This window comes from Thunnus maccoyii, chromosome 9, assembly GCF_910596095.1.
Source record: "Thunnus maccoyii chromosome 9, fThuMac1.1, whole genome shotgun sequence".
NCBI classification, from domain to species: Eukaryota; Metazoa; Chordata; class Actinopteri; order Scombriformes; family Scombridae; genus Thunnus; species Thunnus maccoyii.
In genome coordinates, this window is record NC_056541.1 from 8,337,311 (window position 1) to 8,354,245 (window position 16,935).

A 16,935-nucleotide genomic window follows, 5' to 3' on the forward strand; every position below is an offset into this window, starting at 1 on the left:
TAGTGCCTTCATATTTTTCTGTCGGTGCCCCCCTATTTTAGACGTGCAAAGTGACCATAGTAGACCATCACTCAGCCACAGAGTCCTTCATGAAACACATGGAGAATGAGTATCGGGTGCGAGGAGGCTGTCCCGGGGACTGGGTGTGGATTGTGCCTCCCATGTCGGGAAGTATCACTCCGGTTTTCCACCAAGAAATGCTCAACTACCGCCTCACCCCATCCTTTGAGTACCAGGTATATGTATATGGGATGCTGTGTTTCTTTAGACGTGCACTTGTGTTTACAAACTATTTGGATGCCAAGTTATGTTGAGGATGTCATTGAGGGAAATTAAAAATACTTGTGGTTGAAATAGACAAGACAGGAAAGTGTGTACAGCAAGCAGTGATTCGCAGCTTCTCCATACTGTACCGATTAACTCCTGTAATGCGCTGAATATCACAGATAATATCTCAGTATCTTGGAGTGGATTTAAACCTTAAACAAAGACAACCTCTGAACTCTAATTTCTTTTCTCATATGCAAAAGCCTGATCCTTGGAATACCCATGTGTGGAAAGGAGTCAATGGGACGCCCACAAAGAAAAGAGCCATCGGATTCAAGAAGCTTGCCAAGTGAGTGTGCATTCATACAGATATATTACGTGAAAACACAGCGCTTTGTTCTGATAAATGAGTTTCTTTTTTTCTTCTCTCTGCACTGATAGATTCAAGGGTAAATTATGGCCTTAAATGTCAAGGATAACATAGGGTGTGTGTATGATAATCTAAAGCCAAACAAGTAATCAGTTTTCTGACAAAAGTTAGACAAATGGGAATAAAGCTAGTGTGCTCGGCAGTGAAATTCATCCAATCAACCCCTCAGGGAGTAATCAGAGCCTTGTCAGTGTTTTGCTTGTGTAAGCATGCATTTGTACGCGTGTGTGTTCTGCTATTAATGTAATTGCCTCGAGGATATGACAAGCTAGGTAATCACAATTGTCATCCATCCGCTACCTTGGCATAATGTGGGCTGCCTGCTGAAGTGAACCATGCTACCCTTCATTGCTTGTTTAAGTGGCTCCATAACAGATATTTTATCAGACAGACGTGTCGGCATGAGGGAGTCTTCCAGTCATGGCAGGGAACTGGAGGTTGCGAGCTGTGCCCTCAAATCACTAGTCCTTGATTGATTCAATTTCTTGTGTTTTTCTGTGCATCTTGCTCTCCCTGCCCCTCTCTTCCAATTTGCAGGGCTGTGAAGTTTTCAGCCAAGCTCATGGGCCAAGCCATGGCGAAGAGGGTAAAAGCCACCATACTGTTTGCCACGGAGACAGGCAAATCGCAAGATTACGCCAAAACTCTGTGTGAAATCTTCAAGCACGCCTTCGATGCAAAGGTACGCTTGCTCCTACCTTGCATCATCTTATCCTAAAGTTGAACACAAGCTTATGTGTCAGTGTATCAACGTCTAGCGAAAAGGAATTCACAGACATCCTTCCTATATCACCCCTTTCTTGTTGCCTGGCTGACAAAGCCGAGCAGATGCCAGCTGAGTATAGGCGACAAGAGGGTTGAAGAGGAAAGTGTGTCCTTTGTCACATTTTCTTCTTCTCTCATGCAGTAAAGTGCTGTGGGTCAGAGGCAGGATTTAACCACTGAAGCGTTGAGCAGTGCGGTAGTTTAAGACAAGATCCTGAAGCACCCCTGGCTGTGCAAATCTGTTAAGAAAAAAAAAAGACAGAAGAAAACACGCTGCTCTCAATCATACACTGTGTGCTTTTCCTCTAGGACATGTCTTATTTTCCCTTCCTGTTTTCCCTGTGTGATCAATCATACAAGAAGAGATTCATGCATGCAAGTGTGTGGATGTGCCATCGAGAGTGGGTGTGTGTAGATGGATCGCAGGGCAGATGCAAACACCCGGGGCAAATCTTCGTTGTCGTGGGGCTAAAGCCTGTTTTCTCTTCACGCCTTTGGTTGTGTGTCTTTGTGCGTGTGTGTGTATGTGAAATGCAACTGCAACCCGTGGCAGACAAACACCATCATGTTGAGTGGTATGCATCATGAATGCTCGTTGTGTGGCAGCAGCATATTATCATCTCGTTAGAGGCGAGGACAGAGTGGTCATTACAACCTCCTTCTCTGCCAACGGCTGTGTGTTCAGCCTTAATTTACACGCTCAAGTCAGTTGTCGTGTGGAGTGTGTGTCTAGGAAACAAGAGCGAGATAAAGACTACACCATGTCAGTGGAGGCTAAGATTCACTCAGCATAATGCTGTTTTTTCCCCCTGATATCTGCAGGTCATGTCCATGGACGAGTACGATGTGGTGGACCTGGAGCATGAGACACTGGTGTTAGTGGTGACCAGCACATTTGGCAACGGTGATCCACCTGAAAATGGAGAGGTATACACCTTATATATCAACAACTTATTGAGCATAGGACAGATTCACAGGTTACTAAACGCACTTCTTATTTACTGTAGAAATTTGGAGCTGCCTTAATGGAGATGCGCCACCCAACATCCAACACAGAAGATAGAAAGTGAGTTTAGTCTTTTGCATGTCAGTTTCCATCTTTTTCATTCGCGTCTATATGTTACGTTTCTAATCTCCCTGCTTACATTTGCTTTCCAGGAGCTACAAGGTCCGTTTCAACAGCGTGTCGTCCTACTCTGACACTCGCAAGTCCTCAAGCGACGAGCCAGAGGCAAAGGTCAACTTTGAGAGCACCGGACCTCTCGCCAATGTCAGGTACACAAAACCAAACCAGATCAAATCAAATAGTCAGAAGAGGAGATTCTGAGATTATGTTTGTTTGTCTAACAATGCCCAAAAAGTATCTCATTAAGCAATGATCGGGGGATTTGCAAGTTAGAAGAGGTCTAGATGTCAACATGTCAACAAAATCAACATGTAGTTAGGACCTGCTTTACATTGAGTCAAAGTTTACAGTAATGCTACTGAAATAATGGTTATATGTCATCTTAATGTCTGAAAAACATTCCAAATTAAGTCTTAACCAAGATATCTGTCATATGTCTTTTAATTTGAAAATCACAAAAATCAATGTCTACTGGGACAAAAACATCTCACCAGTCAGTCACATATAATTTTAGTGATGAAGTATTGGATAATGAATCATAAAAATGGATATATAGACATAGGAGACATAGGAGAGTACAGATGGGGTACAATAATAATTCGAGTACTCAAATGTAAGTCATGTAGATTCTCAGATTCCTTTTTTTGTGGTCTTTGAGTTTCTTATATATTGTCTGCCCACCTATAAAGTTTGCTTGATATAAATGTGATTGTTTCGAAAAACAGAGCCGCAGCCTTGCCTTGCATTTGGAAGCAGTTATCGACAAAACACTTGGCAGCTCAAGCCATATTTCAACAGCTTCGTACGTGGGCAACCAAAGTAATTACACAAATCTGCAGTTGTAGAGTAAGTTTTTGCAACTAGTGCAAAAAAGGTGGATGGCAAAGTAAGGTAACACGTTTTACAAGTAACTTTACCTGCATAACTATCATCACTGATTAAGGACTGTAAACATTTCCCAAGTAGTCTTTCCTGATCTTATTTCTTACAAAAACACGATTTAAAATGCAATAGATGTCAACTTTTATTGATCCTTTCACAAGCCTTATATCATGCTATCATCATACTATTTTCTTTTTAATCTTCTCACAGTACCTCCTCTGTAGGAAAGTGGAATCAAATGCTTATAAAACTCAGTTGGGATGACAAATCTTACTGCAGTGGACAGTTAGCTGATCTGTTGAAGAAGGGAGCACAGAGATTTTGCTCATACTTAAACCTGATGTGGGTTGACTGCTTCACAGCGAAACAGTGGAAGGATGACTTGTCTGCTCTTAGAAAAGTGATCTATTTCATGTTTACACCTATCTAAAAGTATTCGTAAAACCCGTCGACTGTTTTTGAATGTTTGGAGCTTTTTGAGAGGGAGGAAAGGCCAAGGTTCTGATGTGGGTTTTGGTGACTGTGGTCTGTGAATGTGTATGTTTATGTTTATCTTTTTTAACACTACCTGCCTTTCTATCTCTGTCTCTCTCTCTCAAATGCGTGTCTCTGTTTAGGTTCTCAGTGTTTGGCCTTGGCTCCAGGGCCTACCCACACTTCTGCGCCTTTGCCCACGCTGTGGACACGCTTTTTGAAGAGCTGGGGGGGGAGCGCATCCTACGCATGGGAGAAGGAGATGAGCTGTGTGGCCAGGAGGAGTCCTTCAGAACTTGGGCCAAGAAGGTTTTTAAGGTCGGTTTCTTTGAGCTCGGTTTTAATTCATTTTGTTGGTCATAATGGTATGGTGTGCTGTGAATGTCATCAAGTGTTTGGTCTCTTCTTCGCTGTGAAACCACAACAACATGAATTAAATCAGAAAACCATCTTACCCCTTTCATTCAACATTCAAACATTCAAGGTAAAAAGGCATTTTTCTACACGTGACCTTAAGATGGTGGAGGCAATCCTACTTAGAGTATATAGGGTCCTTTCTCAGATCCTTAGTTATTCCTGTCCAATGCTCAACTGCTGTTGTAGGTGTGGAGGGAGGTTTTGAATAATGGTTGTGATCTTTCCCATGGCTGTGTTGTTACATGTCAAGGCTGCCTGTGACGTGTTCTGCGTTGGCGATGATGTGAACATTGAGAAGGCCAACGACTCCTTGATCAGCAATGACCGCAGCTGGAAAAAGAGCAAGTTCCGCTTGACATACACGGCTGAGGCCCCGGCCCTCACAGAAGGTAAACAATGATCCTGTAGAAACTGAGCAACAAACTATCAATGGTCTCTTGGTATTAAGGAGGCGATAAGTGCTAATATAGCAGCAGAGGGATTGTAAAGTTATTGATGATGATGAGTGACTCATCCATCACTCCACCTGCTGCTTCGTTCTAACAGTTGTACAGGGTCTGAAATGGACAAATGTCTCTGTTACCTGATGTGCATAAATCAATGTGATACATTATAACACACATGAAAGGCACAATTTGTGATCGAAACAGATAAAAGGGACTCTAAACTCTCTTAGTTTCTAAAAGTACGTGGAATCAAGCACAATCATTCATAGAGAGCGGAGGAACAAACCCGACTGCTGGGCTGAATTATTTCAGTTGAATAAATGAGTTAGTTCTGGACTTTTATACATCTAACATATGTGTTGTTGTCTGTATTTTTCATCTATAAAAACAAAATGTTTTTAACAGTCAAATGCACTGATCACTGCATAGGACAGTGATCTCGTGAGAGATGCAAGATAGGTTTTAGAAGCCGTTTTGACTTCATTTTTCTATTAGTTATAGTATATGGAATGAACTAATTTAAAAAAAAAAAGATACACAATAGTTAATAATTTAGGAAATATGTTATTTGCTTTCTGGCAGAGAGTTAGATGAAAAGATCAATACCATTCTGAGTATGGAGCGAGAGATGGGAGAGGATTAGCTTAGCGTAGCATGAAGACTGGAAGCAGAGGCAAACAGCTAGCTCTGTTCAAAGTTAAAAAATCTGTCTACCAGCACCTCTGAAGCTCGCTAGTTCAGATGATGTATCTTGTTTTGTTTCATTCATACACAAACAAAAATGTAAAAACAACAAACTGTGGTTTTAGAGGGAACCGCATCCATCTGCTCAGTGCTTCTATGTAGCGTCTCTTCTGGTTGCCTGGCAACCTCACTGTGATAACAAGACTCTGGGAAGTCATTTTACCTGGATGTTGTACACAAGAAATAGTTACACCTTGTAACTCCCCCTAAAACTGCTAAACCATCCGATGTTTCCCCCTGCCTCCTGTCACTAGTGACTGGTATCGATCTTTTCATCTAATTCTCCAAAAGAAAGCGAATTAGCGTATTTCCCCAAAAATGTCAGACTGAAACTACTATTTCAGACCACTCCCCAAATAATGTAAATCTATTTATGATATGTATGTAAAGTAATTTTGTATGTGTCTGCCAACAGCATTATATAGCATTCACAAGAAGAGGGTTTATGGAGCAAAGATGCTAGAATCTCAAAACTTACAAAGTCCCAAATCCAAGTAAGTATGTACTGACACACGAAACACGAAAATTTTGTCACACATTTTTCTGTTTTGGTTTACTTGTGAGATAATATTAAAATGATCACAACTCCTTCACTCTATTTACTGTGTGAACTAACTGGAACAGGCTGAAAATGGTGCAGCATTGCTCCCTAAATCTCTGATTTATTTTACAGTCGCTCCACCATATTTGTGCGGCTCCACACAAACAACCACGACAGCCTGAGCTACCAGCCTGGCGACCATCTGGGCATCTTCCCTGGCAACCACGAGGACCTGGTGACAGCTCTCATAGATAAACTGGAGGATGCTCCACCTGTCAATCAAATTGTTAAAGTGGAGTTCCTGGAGGAGAGGAACACTGCCCTGGGTGGGTGATGCAATTAGCGACGTCATGATACTTTACGAATACAGTAGGCGTATGATCAGGAGCTTTGCAGGCTGAAGTCTGGGCAGGATGTCAGAATCAAAACATGAATTAGAAACAGTCTCTCTTGCCTCAGCAACCATGAAGTAACACTTTAGCGAGGTGTCTTTGCCCAGAAATTGTTCAGTGAAGCCACATATTGGCAAACAGTTATGGTGACACTGGATGACTTGAGTGTGATTTTCCACAGTGAAAGTTGTTTCTTAAACACAGTATGTGTGCTCAGTCAAAATTTACCATGACATACTGGGTAATGGCTTATTAAACTCCGTGCCTACCTCTGGAAAATGCTTTCTCCTGCTATCATACCAGATCATCTACATGGATAATCTTTTATGTTTTCATATTCTGCTCTTTTATACTGACCTTTGACCTTTTGTTTTGGTTTTCCTGACAAAACAGTGTTCCATTATGTTCACCAGCTGGTCACTAGCTTTATCTGTTTGCCATATGTTGCTGGGTAGGTCACATACAGTAGAATTATTTCTCTTTATTTCTCTTTATTTAAACTGGAAAATCATTGAGGGCAAAGCTCTCATTTACAATGACGTCAAGCAAGAAAGATGATAATAAATAAAACAAACACATAAATACAATTAATAAATGGAGTAACAACAAAATCAATTAAAAACAGGTACAAGAAGAAGTTAAAAGGTTTGAAGTATTTTGCTGCTCCAGTGGCGTCAGAAACCAGGGTTGATAAAAAACCAAAAAATTAGCTAAAAGATGCTTAAACACTCCTTTGAGCTGAGGGGAACTGCAGAGTCAGGTGATAATTATCTGTAAGCTTTATCTGCAATTTCTTTGAAGTTCCACATAGTCAGTTGATCCATTGTTAATTTTTAAAAATAGATTAATGGAGCTTTGACCTTCCTCTCTACTGCAGGTGTCATCAGTAACTGGACAGATGAGACTCGTATCCCTCCCTGCACCATCTTCCAGATCTTCCAGTACTTCCTGGACATCACCACCCCACCGAGCCCTGTGCTACTGCAGCAGTTTGCTGCTCTGGCAACCAATGACAAACACAAAAAGAAACTAGAGATCCTCAGTAAGGTAAATTCACTTCGGCATTACCATTAACTCTGACCTTTAGAATTATTGAGCTGCTGCTGCACTGAGCGCTTAGCATGGTCCGTGACCAGATGCATAAGAGATATGCGGCTTGATGTGCGTGGGCTATGTCCAAAAATATGCTCTCTTTTTTTTCTTTTGAGAGCCAAACGTATGTAGACATTTTTTTTCACTTTTTATTAGGACACTGTTCATAGCACAGTTCTATAAAAAGTCACATTGTGTTTAAGGCACAACAGTAACATACACATTCATCTTTAATCAAAATACAGTGGATAGTTTTCTCTGTCTGAAAGCCCAGCTGATGCACTTTACACTGATGGAAATACGTACAGTAGGAGTAAACTGGCGCCAAATTAAAGCCGTTGATCGCTCTAACCCAGAGCCATTCCCCCTTGCAGTGCCTCCCACAATTCACTCTCCATTTTTGTCAATGTGTGGAAAAGGCTGGCTGAGGCCAAGCAGTGACTCATATGCTTATACATCGAATCATTGTCACTGAAGCAAGAGGAAAAAGATGGAAGCCTTCTGAATTCAGAAAAGGAAACGTTACTGTAGAATCAGCACTGCAGTACTGGATCAATTTTTATTTTTATATGAACCAAATCTGAAGCTCCTTTTAGTGCTAAAGCCGGGTTTCTCAGACTTTTCAAATCCCTTTTTTTTTTCAAGATTCTCATGAAAAGCATTAGAGACCAGTCAAGCTGTCATGTTTGTTTCTTTAATGCATTCTGTTTTCAAAAGCATGAAAGAAGAAACTGATTAAACAAAAATGACGGTATTACAAACGTGTATTTATTAACAATATCTCAAGCAAACTAATGATACATGTCTTTAAAAAGTCCCACAACCCCATCTGTATATCAAGGTCAAACAACCGTAGGCCAAAGTGCTCTTGCTGTTAAAATTTTGCTAATTGTACATGAGGGGCTTCAAACAGTGCCTCAGGCTCAGAAAGGAGACCACACTAGGTTCCTTAATGGGCACAGTGTCGCTCATTAGCAGCTTGAGAACAAAGCAAAAGTTGGGAACATATCAAAGTTTTTTTTTTTTAGCATGGTGGCAGTGCTCTAAATTAATCACATCCAAATGTCAGTGATGACACACTAAAACAGTTGGGCAGTGAATGGCGAATGGCTCTGCTTGTGGCTACCTCCTGCTCTCGAGTCAGAATTGTTTACAGATCTAAAAAAGGAAACCATCCACTATTTTCTTCTGTTATTGTGGCAGTTACTTCCATTTCTCAGTTAGCACAGCAACAATCCTACAATTTCCCAAGTCAAAATTTAAATCCAACAAACATCCACCTGTACATTTATCCTAAACATTCCTCTCCGACCTTCTAGGGCTTGCAGGAGTATGAGGAGTGGAAGTGGTACAATAATCCCACGATGGTGGAGGTGCTGGAGGAATTCCCCTCAATCCAGATGCCCTCCACTTTGCTGCTCACCCAGCTGCCCCTGCTGCAGCCTCGTTACTACTCCATCAGCTCCTCCCCAGAGCTGTACCCAGGAGAGATCCACCTCACCGTGGCTGTGGTCTCTTACCGTGCCAGAGGTAAGGACCTGCTCATTTGGTGATCTTTTTCAGTTCAAGAACTGCTCCAGCCACGCTGAGCAAGAGCTAATATCTCTCTAAGGATTTACAGGGAGTTTAGGTGTAGCTGCAGTATCACAATCGTCTCTGCTATCTGGAAGAAAAAACCTTAAGTGCTCCCATTAGGCTTATTCTGGCAATTCTGTTTGGTTTAAATAGCTATTTTCTTGACATTTCAATAAAAAATGCTAAATAAACTCAATCACATCCAGAGGTTTCTAATAAAATGTATTTGGATCATAAGTTAGTACTCAAAAAAGTACAAATACTGTGTATATATTTTCTTTTAGTTCAATGCATGTTATGGATGAAAGGCACTGTGCTGCAGCTCTTTCAAGGTTGCTGCAAAGACTCGAGAAGTCAAATGACTCAGCGTCTCTGAAAACCCTCCGATGGCTCAAAGAAAATTGATTGGAAGTTATCTTGGAAAGCCAGTCTGCTTCACAAGGCAGCTGGACCACGACTGTAATTACAAGAAACATAGATTTAGAAACACCTCAGGAAGACTCTGTGTCTCTCAACTGATTCTATTTAGAGATATGGATACAAACACAAATGAGAGGAAATATTGCAAGCATATCTAGGTGACAGTATATAAAACGCAGTAGCAATTCAGGTTTTAGTGTTAATTGTGGTACATGTGTAGTACGCTCTTATATCTCCGCCTTCGCAATTAGCATACATACTCCCACCTTGTCAAGTATTTAGCAAGCATTACCAAATGCCTCGCACTACCTCTTCTCCCTCACATGTGTAATGCGTACTTGAGCAAATATGTTACTATGATTCTATATAAGCAACAGTCGAATTACAGTAATTTTTCTTTACAGAGAGAGAGAGGGAAATGGCCTTAGAATTGGAAAACATGTTAGAGCCACTCGTCTCCTGTTTGTTTTTGCACTTAAAGAGAGTGGGAGGAGGAGGAGAGGAGAGAAAAAGGTAAAGTGCTTGCTTGGTAATCACCCCTTTCAGATGGAGAGGGACCTATCCACCATGGAGTGTGTTCATCGTGGCTCAACAGGATAGAGAAGGGGGAGATGGTGCCATGTTTTGTCCGAAGGTGAATATCACAATGTTTCTCCAAGGAATTTTGTAGGAGATGAATCTCTGCTGTGGCATGCAAATGATTAATTGTAGGATATTTTTTACTTCATTTATACTTCTTAATTTATTTTCTATTGCATTGTTTTAGTGCACCATCATTCCAGCTTCCCAAAGACCACCATGCACCTTGTATCCTGGTGGGTCCAGGTACAGGTATCGCCCCGTTCAGAAGCTTCTGGCAAAAGAGACTATATGACCTTGAACACAAAGGTTGGTATGTGTTTTTTTATTACAAGGTTTGGGCTTTGCAGTGAATTTTCACTGCTGCACATGAACCTGCAGACAGAATCCTCAATTTGCTGATCATCAGAAGATCTAGGACAAGCTGATGCACTTATCCTCCCCTTAAATTGCTGTCATATGCTTTTCTTGGTAATGATGGAATTTGGATTAAATCCATGTCAGATTTGGATAATAAATTTAGATAATAAATCTGGTGTACGAGTGTGTGTGTGTGAGCATTAGAAACATTGTAATGCGCTTTTGATAAAAAAAGAGTGCTGTATTGCTTCTGATGAGCAGGTTGGCTCCTTGCATGGCAACCTCTGCTATCAGTGTATGAATGTGTGTGTGAATGGGTGAAAGCGCTATATAAATGCAGTCCATTCAATACACAAAACAGCAGCCCACGACTTCTACATCTGTAAAATAACTCTGCCTGTCTCCTTCAGGGATCGAGTCATGGCCCATGATCCTGGTGTTTGGCTGTCGGCAGTCTGAGATGGACCACATCTACAAGGAGGAGACCATCCAGGCCAAGAACAAACAAGTGTTCAAGGAGCTCTACACGGCCTATTCCCGAGAACCCGGCAAACCAAAGGTACAAGCAAACTAAACCGTCCATAACTCTGGATGACTCAGCTTGTCACAACTCTCTTTGGACTGCTGTGTGGGTTTGAAATGAAATTACAGCACAGAAAGGGCTGAATAAAAACTGCTGTGGTTATATTCTGAAATGTACACTCACTCCAACTGATGTGAGGACTTTATACTGTAGTTTTTTTTTAGGTAATATTGTATGTCTTACATTTACTGTTTTACAGTCTCGTAACATTTATGTCTCTGCTTCGTTTGCTGTTCTGAATGATTCTTGCATTATGATTGATTGTATTACCTTTGCAATGATGCTTAATAACTAAAAAGAAAATAATAATTTTCCATTCTTGATTTTTATTTAGTCCTTTGGCACAACAGATTTTAAGCCTGCAGTTTGCAGATTCTACCTCATTTTATCATCAATAATCTCCTTTCCCACATTGTTTCCTTTTCGCACATTTGACTTCTTCATGCACATCCTCATCATTCTTCCTGTGCCTTTATTTCAGAAATATGTACAGGATGTACTGCGTGAGCAGCTGTCAGAGACGGTGTACCAGTGCCTGAGAGAGGAGGGAGGACACATCTACGTGTGTGGGGATGTTACAATGGCCGGAGATGTTCTCAAGACTGTCCAGCAAATTATCAAGCAGCAGGGCAACATGAGCCTGGAGGATGCTGGCTTCTTCATCAGCAAGCTTCGGGTAAGGGAGAGGAGCAAGCAAGTGTAATTCACTGTCCAAGATTGTCACCATTATGTTCCTCTAAACCCCACTGAACAGCTTGGAGTGACGGTAGTGTCAAGGAAGTGAAAGTCACTTGTTTGAGCCCTAGATGAGTTGTGAAAATGGCAGTGCCCTTGAGAGATACAGTCAACCCTAGTCGAACATGTAAAGCTCTTCAGCGGCCAACAGCAGAAGACTTCAGTTCTACTGAGCAGCTTCTTCACATGCATGTGTCTAACTGAGTGCTGAGCATGAAGCTGTTGAAAAACAGAAGGCATGTTGAGTCAGCGTTTCCTGAAATACAGTAATAAAGGTTAAAAAAACACCGCCCACTGGCTTATTTTCATCCGTGAACTCAATGGTAAAAGGCTAGAAAATAATGAAACACGACACCAAGCACACTATTAACACACTTACCTTTGTAGTGTACAAATGGACTGGATGGATGTTTTTTAAAAACTGTTCAGTGAATCTGTAAAATGTGACGACTGCAGACATGGACTGTCAGTATATCTAAGACGTCACAATGCAAAATCTCAGCATGCAGCAGTACACAAAGAAAATTAATATGACAAAAAATGAAAATACATTTTTAATCCTGCATATCATGTGATGATATTAGTTGGTATGCAGCATATACAGGGTTTGAACAGAGGAATGAGCCTATGAAGGGAAGCTCTAAAGACAGTTGAAACATACAGAGAAGAGTGATCTATTAGCAGCGTAATTAGAAGTTTCTAAAGACCTTCTAGTAAGACCTCTGATTTGAACTAAGAGTCCTTGATTTGTTTCTGTTTCATTCACTGTAAGACAAGATCCATCTCACATATATTCTCTCCCTTCTCTCCTTCTCTTTTTAACTTTCACCATCCTGCCGTTATCAGGATGAGAATCGCTACCATGAGGACATCTTTGGTGTCACCCTGCGCACCTATGAGGTCACCAACCGGCTTCGTTCAGAGTCCATCGCCTACATTGAGGAGAGCAAAAAGGACTCAGATGAGTAAGTGTTTTGTGTCTCCAGTTTCCAGCATTTTCCAATCAGTAGGAAATGCATTTCAAGAGCACCATACCTCCACGGTGAAAGGGGTTATAAAAGCACCGAAGCCTCTTTTTTTTTTCCCAAGGCCAATTTGTTCTGGCGGTATAAAAATTCTTTCTGGTCGAGCTTTTAAAGTGTCAGTCAGAGGGATACAGTTGCCTGTTGTTTATCCTACAGGCAATGTGCACTCAGTAAATTTCATGACAATTTGTTTTTACCAGGTTATGAGATTTCTTATGTACAGTGTTGACATTTTGACTTCTGGGTGGCACAAAAAGAAATCAGAGTGTCATGAATTGCGCCTGTTTCATTTAAGAATGAAAGCTACCCAGTAAATTAAGACATTTCTGCATAGAAATGGATATTTTGGCCTGATGATGGTGGTAAAAGAAAGGTCAAGAGGTCACCAGACACCTTTAAATTCAGTATTATTAGTTGTTGAGACACAAAATCTACAGAAAATCTCACATCTGGTCAGTAGTTCTTTGCTCAAATGTTTAGATGGACTGACTGACAGATTGAATAGCACCTCATGCATCCGATGAATGCAGAAAATACTTACATTCATTTATTCTTTCCTTCATTCATACATCTTTTTTTTTCTCCCTCTCTTTCATTGGTGCATTCATTCACTCGTTCATTGTCTGTCTGTGAGTGGATTTTTATGAGGCATGGCTTCTACACACAATACACAAAAACAGGATCATTCAGTTGTCTCGTCTGCAACATCGCTGAACTGTGTGGGATGCTTAAGATCTATGATGTGTTTTCTTGTTTATTCATCTTTTTTTTTTTTATACCAGAGATCCCTCTTTGCCACTCAAATCTCAAATTTGCCAGCTGGTTAGCTCATGTTTTAGTAAAAAAAAAAAAAAAGAAAGTGCACAGCCCATTGATATTTATCTTAACCGTCAGAGCAGCTCAATCTCCAAAAGACATTTGTATAAATCCGACTCCAATCTGCAACCTGTAGTTGTTGGCGACGACAATGTGTTATCGACCCTAGTTTCAGATGAAAACAGAGTGGGTAACCATAGAAACCCATAGAGAAGGGGCCTTTAAACTAACAGGATTAGAGTGAAAGCGAGTGGCTCTGCTCCATTTCTGTTTTTGTTTCCGTCGTTATTTGTGCATATTCAAGATTAGACACTTCATATACCCTTGCCATGAGAGCAAAACAAGGGCCCTACATAGCCACTATGGCTCATTAAGCACCAACATAATGCATCACAGACGATGGTTCCTGTGTGGATTGTCACTTGAATTTCACATTTGGCCATCAAAGCCGCTGCTCGCTGGATGAGTAATGACTGTAACATCTCTGTTTCTATGTCTCTGTCGCTCTGTCTGTCTGTCTGTCTTTCTGTCTCTCCCTCTGTCTTCTCTCTCAGGGTTTTTTGCTCATAGGTCTATGAACCAGTCTGGAGGACACAGCAACGCTGGTTAAAGAATACTGTGCCAATTTTTGTACTGTAAAAAAAAAAATGTGTTTCTTTCTTCTTCTTTTTTTTTTTATACCACTTTAATGTTTCTGTTGGGCTCTGCGATTTGTCTGTAGCAAGTTGGAAATGTTCTGTTCTCTGAGAATCTGTTTTGCTTGTTGATGATACTTCCAAAAATTATAATTGACCATTTTGATTCATAATGTGTGCACCTAGTGTAATGACCTGCCTCATTGTGAATGCATGACCAAGACAAGAATATACTCAAGAAATATAATATACTCTGTGTTATTGTTACAGTTAAAAGGCTTTTATTGAGGTTTTATATTTGCAAAGAAAACGAGTGGCATTGATAACAAACTCACAGACCTTTACGATGAATGAAATGAGTTGACGGTATTGTTTCAGAGAGAGAGAATCAGGCCTGGTCAAATCTGTTTGGGCTGTCTTTTAGTGATATGAAAGGCTGTAGTTTCAGACAAAGTTAGAAAAGGAGCGAGAAGTAAAAGATGTACAGGCATGCAGATAGAAAAAAACTGAAAGACACATTCGCTGCCGTGTTGACGGATCGCCCTGAATTATGAAAACAGCGATTCTGTCACAGCCTCAATAAACATATTATCTAGCTGTTCACTGGCAATCCATCAAAATGTATCAGCCTTTGTGCCAGCTCTCTTTTTTAGTGGCCTGTCCATTCTCTCATAACATTATAATCATGTGTGTTCCAGCTGGAGCTTGCCTGGCCCAAAACAGCTGCATAGGAATGTGGAGAACAGTTAATAAATGGGGAAATCTCCACCTGAGTCAGTACCTGGTAAAATGATTTCTATTCATTAGCTAATAAAAACAGCGTGGCTCTTACACTTAATATTCAATTATAGATGTGTTGACTATAATCAAAGAAAACTGATTTGTGTTTGATGCCTAAATCATATAATCATGGTGGAGGGGAATTGTTTTGTACGATGATTTTTTTTTTTTTTAACTAGAAATTTAAATGATTAATGGTTAACAAGTTAAAGGAATAGTTCAACATTTTGGGAAATATGTTTATTTGCTTTCTTGCTGAGAGTATACTCAGCAAGAATACTGAGAATACAATACAATACAATACAAGAATACTAATTTCATGTTTTTACAGTAAATATGAAGCTTTAGTTTAGCATAAAGACTGAGAACAAGAGGATCAACAGTTTCTTGGTCAGGAGCAAGAAGTCCAGGCCAAAAGACAGTCCAACACATGGACTGTCCCCCATGAAACTGCAACTTGTCGTTATGCTAAACTAAGCTAAGCTAAGCTAAGCTGGCTGTAGCTTCATATTTCACATTGGAGTGCTATCAATCTTCTTTCTTTTGGCAAGAAAATGGATAAACGTTTTCCCCAAAATGTCAAACTAATACTTTAAAAATGAAGCAAGTATCTCTGTAACAAAATATTGTTTAATGGAAGCAAAAAAAACCTGTTGCTGCCCAAATCCAATTTGATGGCTGTCACCAACTTGGCCCAATCATATCAATTATCATAACTTCTCCGCCTCTTGCCTTACATTAACTCTGCCTCTACCTACATACATCCAGTCTCTCATGTGTCTCTGCATGACTCTGTGCAACCCCGCGGCTCACACGCCACCCTTTCACTGTGACCTGACAACAGTTTGTGTAGCATCAGTGTGCAAGCATGCATGTGCCATAGAAATCATAAATGTGTTCATCTCTATGTGAGTGGGCGTAAACATGCATGTGCTCAGGTGTGCTCTGCACAATGGCTAAATAGGTTTTTAATCTGCCTGTCATCTGTTACCTTTCGAACTTGTCAGGTTTTAAAAATAAGCATGAATTTGTTGCTCTATGAGTCACACAAGCCTGCAAATTCAATATTACAGATGATGTTTTGGTGACAGAAAACTGCCCACATGGCTTTTAGTTTTGCAGCAGTTCAGTTCTACTGTTATGTTGTAGTGAATTTTTTTTTTTTTTTTTTTTTTTAAATTCAAAGACAAGATGCAATCACGCTGCCGTTGTGGTCATTTGCTGCTTTCCAATGAGTCAAGGTTGTAATTTGAATTTTGGTGCAGGGGTCACATATGTTTGTTGATCAACCACTCTGCAGTAAGCTGTGGCTTTTTCTTGTCAGCTTCTGAGTCTTGTTTGTTCCCTTTCTTCGTCTTTGATTCAAATTAAAGATAAATGTCAGCATGATTAACAGATTTCAATGTGATTTTCAAACGTCCCTAACAGCTGCCGAGAACCTTTTTTGTTTGTTTCTTTCTTTGTTTTCTTTGTTTATGTTTTGTTTTTTTCTGAGTCAACTGTTTCTTACTGCCGGGAGAAAATGGGCGATTCCCATTGTCCCCATTGTTATTCATTCTGGATGAATGTCTCCTCTGTACAATTTGTTTAAACAGATTTCGTTTAATTGGAATGAGAGCCGTCAAGAAAAATGTCTGTGATGTAATATGTGCAACAGGAAAACAATTGATACAAGATATAGCTTCTATATATAGCTTCTATATATATATATATTCAAAGACAAAGTATAAAATATAAAGAGTACCACTTGGATCTTTTCTAAGAATGTATTTTGATTATGTAAATGAGCACTATGATTCTGCTTGATTTAAAAAGAACAAAAAAAGGCCTACTCTGTGGTGTCTCTCATAT

General features: G+C 40.3%; 1 protein-coding gene across 1 annotated transcript in view; it reads left to right on the forward strand.

The window, feature by feature from the left end:
• The window catches only part of nos1 (nitric oxide synthase 1 (neuronal)), a 40,901-nt gene extending 24,645 nt beyond the window's left edge, over positions 1–16,256 (forward strand). Inside the window, exons 12-29 of the mRNA XM_042421261.1 lie at positions 42–236; positions 531–616; positions 1,235–1,379; positions 2,285–2,389; positions 2,470–2,528; positions 2,621–2,737; positions 4,088–4,262; positions 4,612–4,750; positions 5,967–6,045; positions 6,225–6,418; positions 7,362–7,531; positions 8,896–9,106; positions 10,118–10,205; positions 10,338–10,459; positions 10,921–11,069; positions 11,575–11,769; positions 12,675–12,793; positions 14,224–16,256. Coding sequence (XP_042277195.1) covers positions 42–236; positions 531–616; positions 1,235–1,379; positions 2,285–2,389; positions 2,470–2,528; positions 2,621–2,737; positions 4,088–4,262; positions 4,612–4,750; positions 5,967–6,045; positions 6,225–6,418; positions 7,362–7,531; positions 8,896–9,106; positions 10,118–10,205; positions 10,338–10,459; positions 10,921–11,069; positions 11,575–11,769; positions 12,675–12,793; positions 14,224–14,239 — 2,364 coding nt within the window. The 3' untranslated portion in view covers positions 14,240–16,256. The remainder of the gene's footprint in view (positions 1–41; positions 237–530; positions 617–1,234; positions 1,380–2,284; positions 2,390–2,469; positions 2,529–2,620; positions 2,738–4,087; positions 4,263–4,611; positions 4,751–5,966; positions 6,046–6,224; positions 6,419–7,361; positions 7,532–8,895; positions 9,107–10,117; positions 10,206–10,337; positions 10,460–10,920; positions 11,070–11,574; positions 11,770–12,674; positions 12,794–14,223) is intronic.
• The last annotated feature ends 679 nt before the right edge of the window (positions 16,257–16,935 follow it).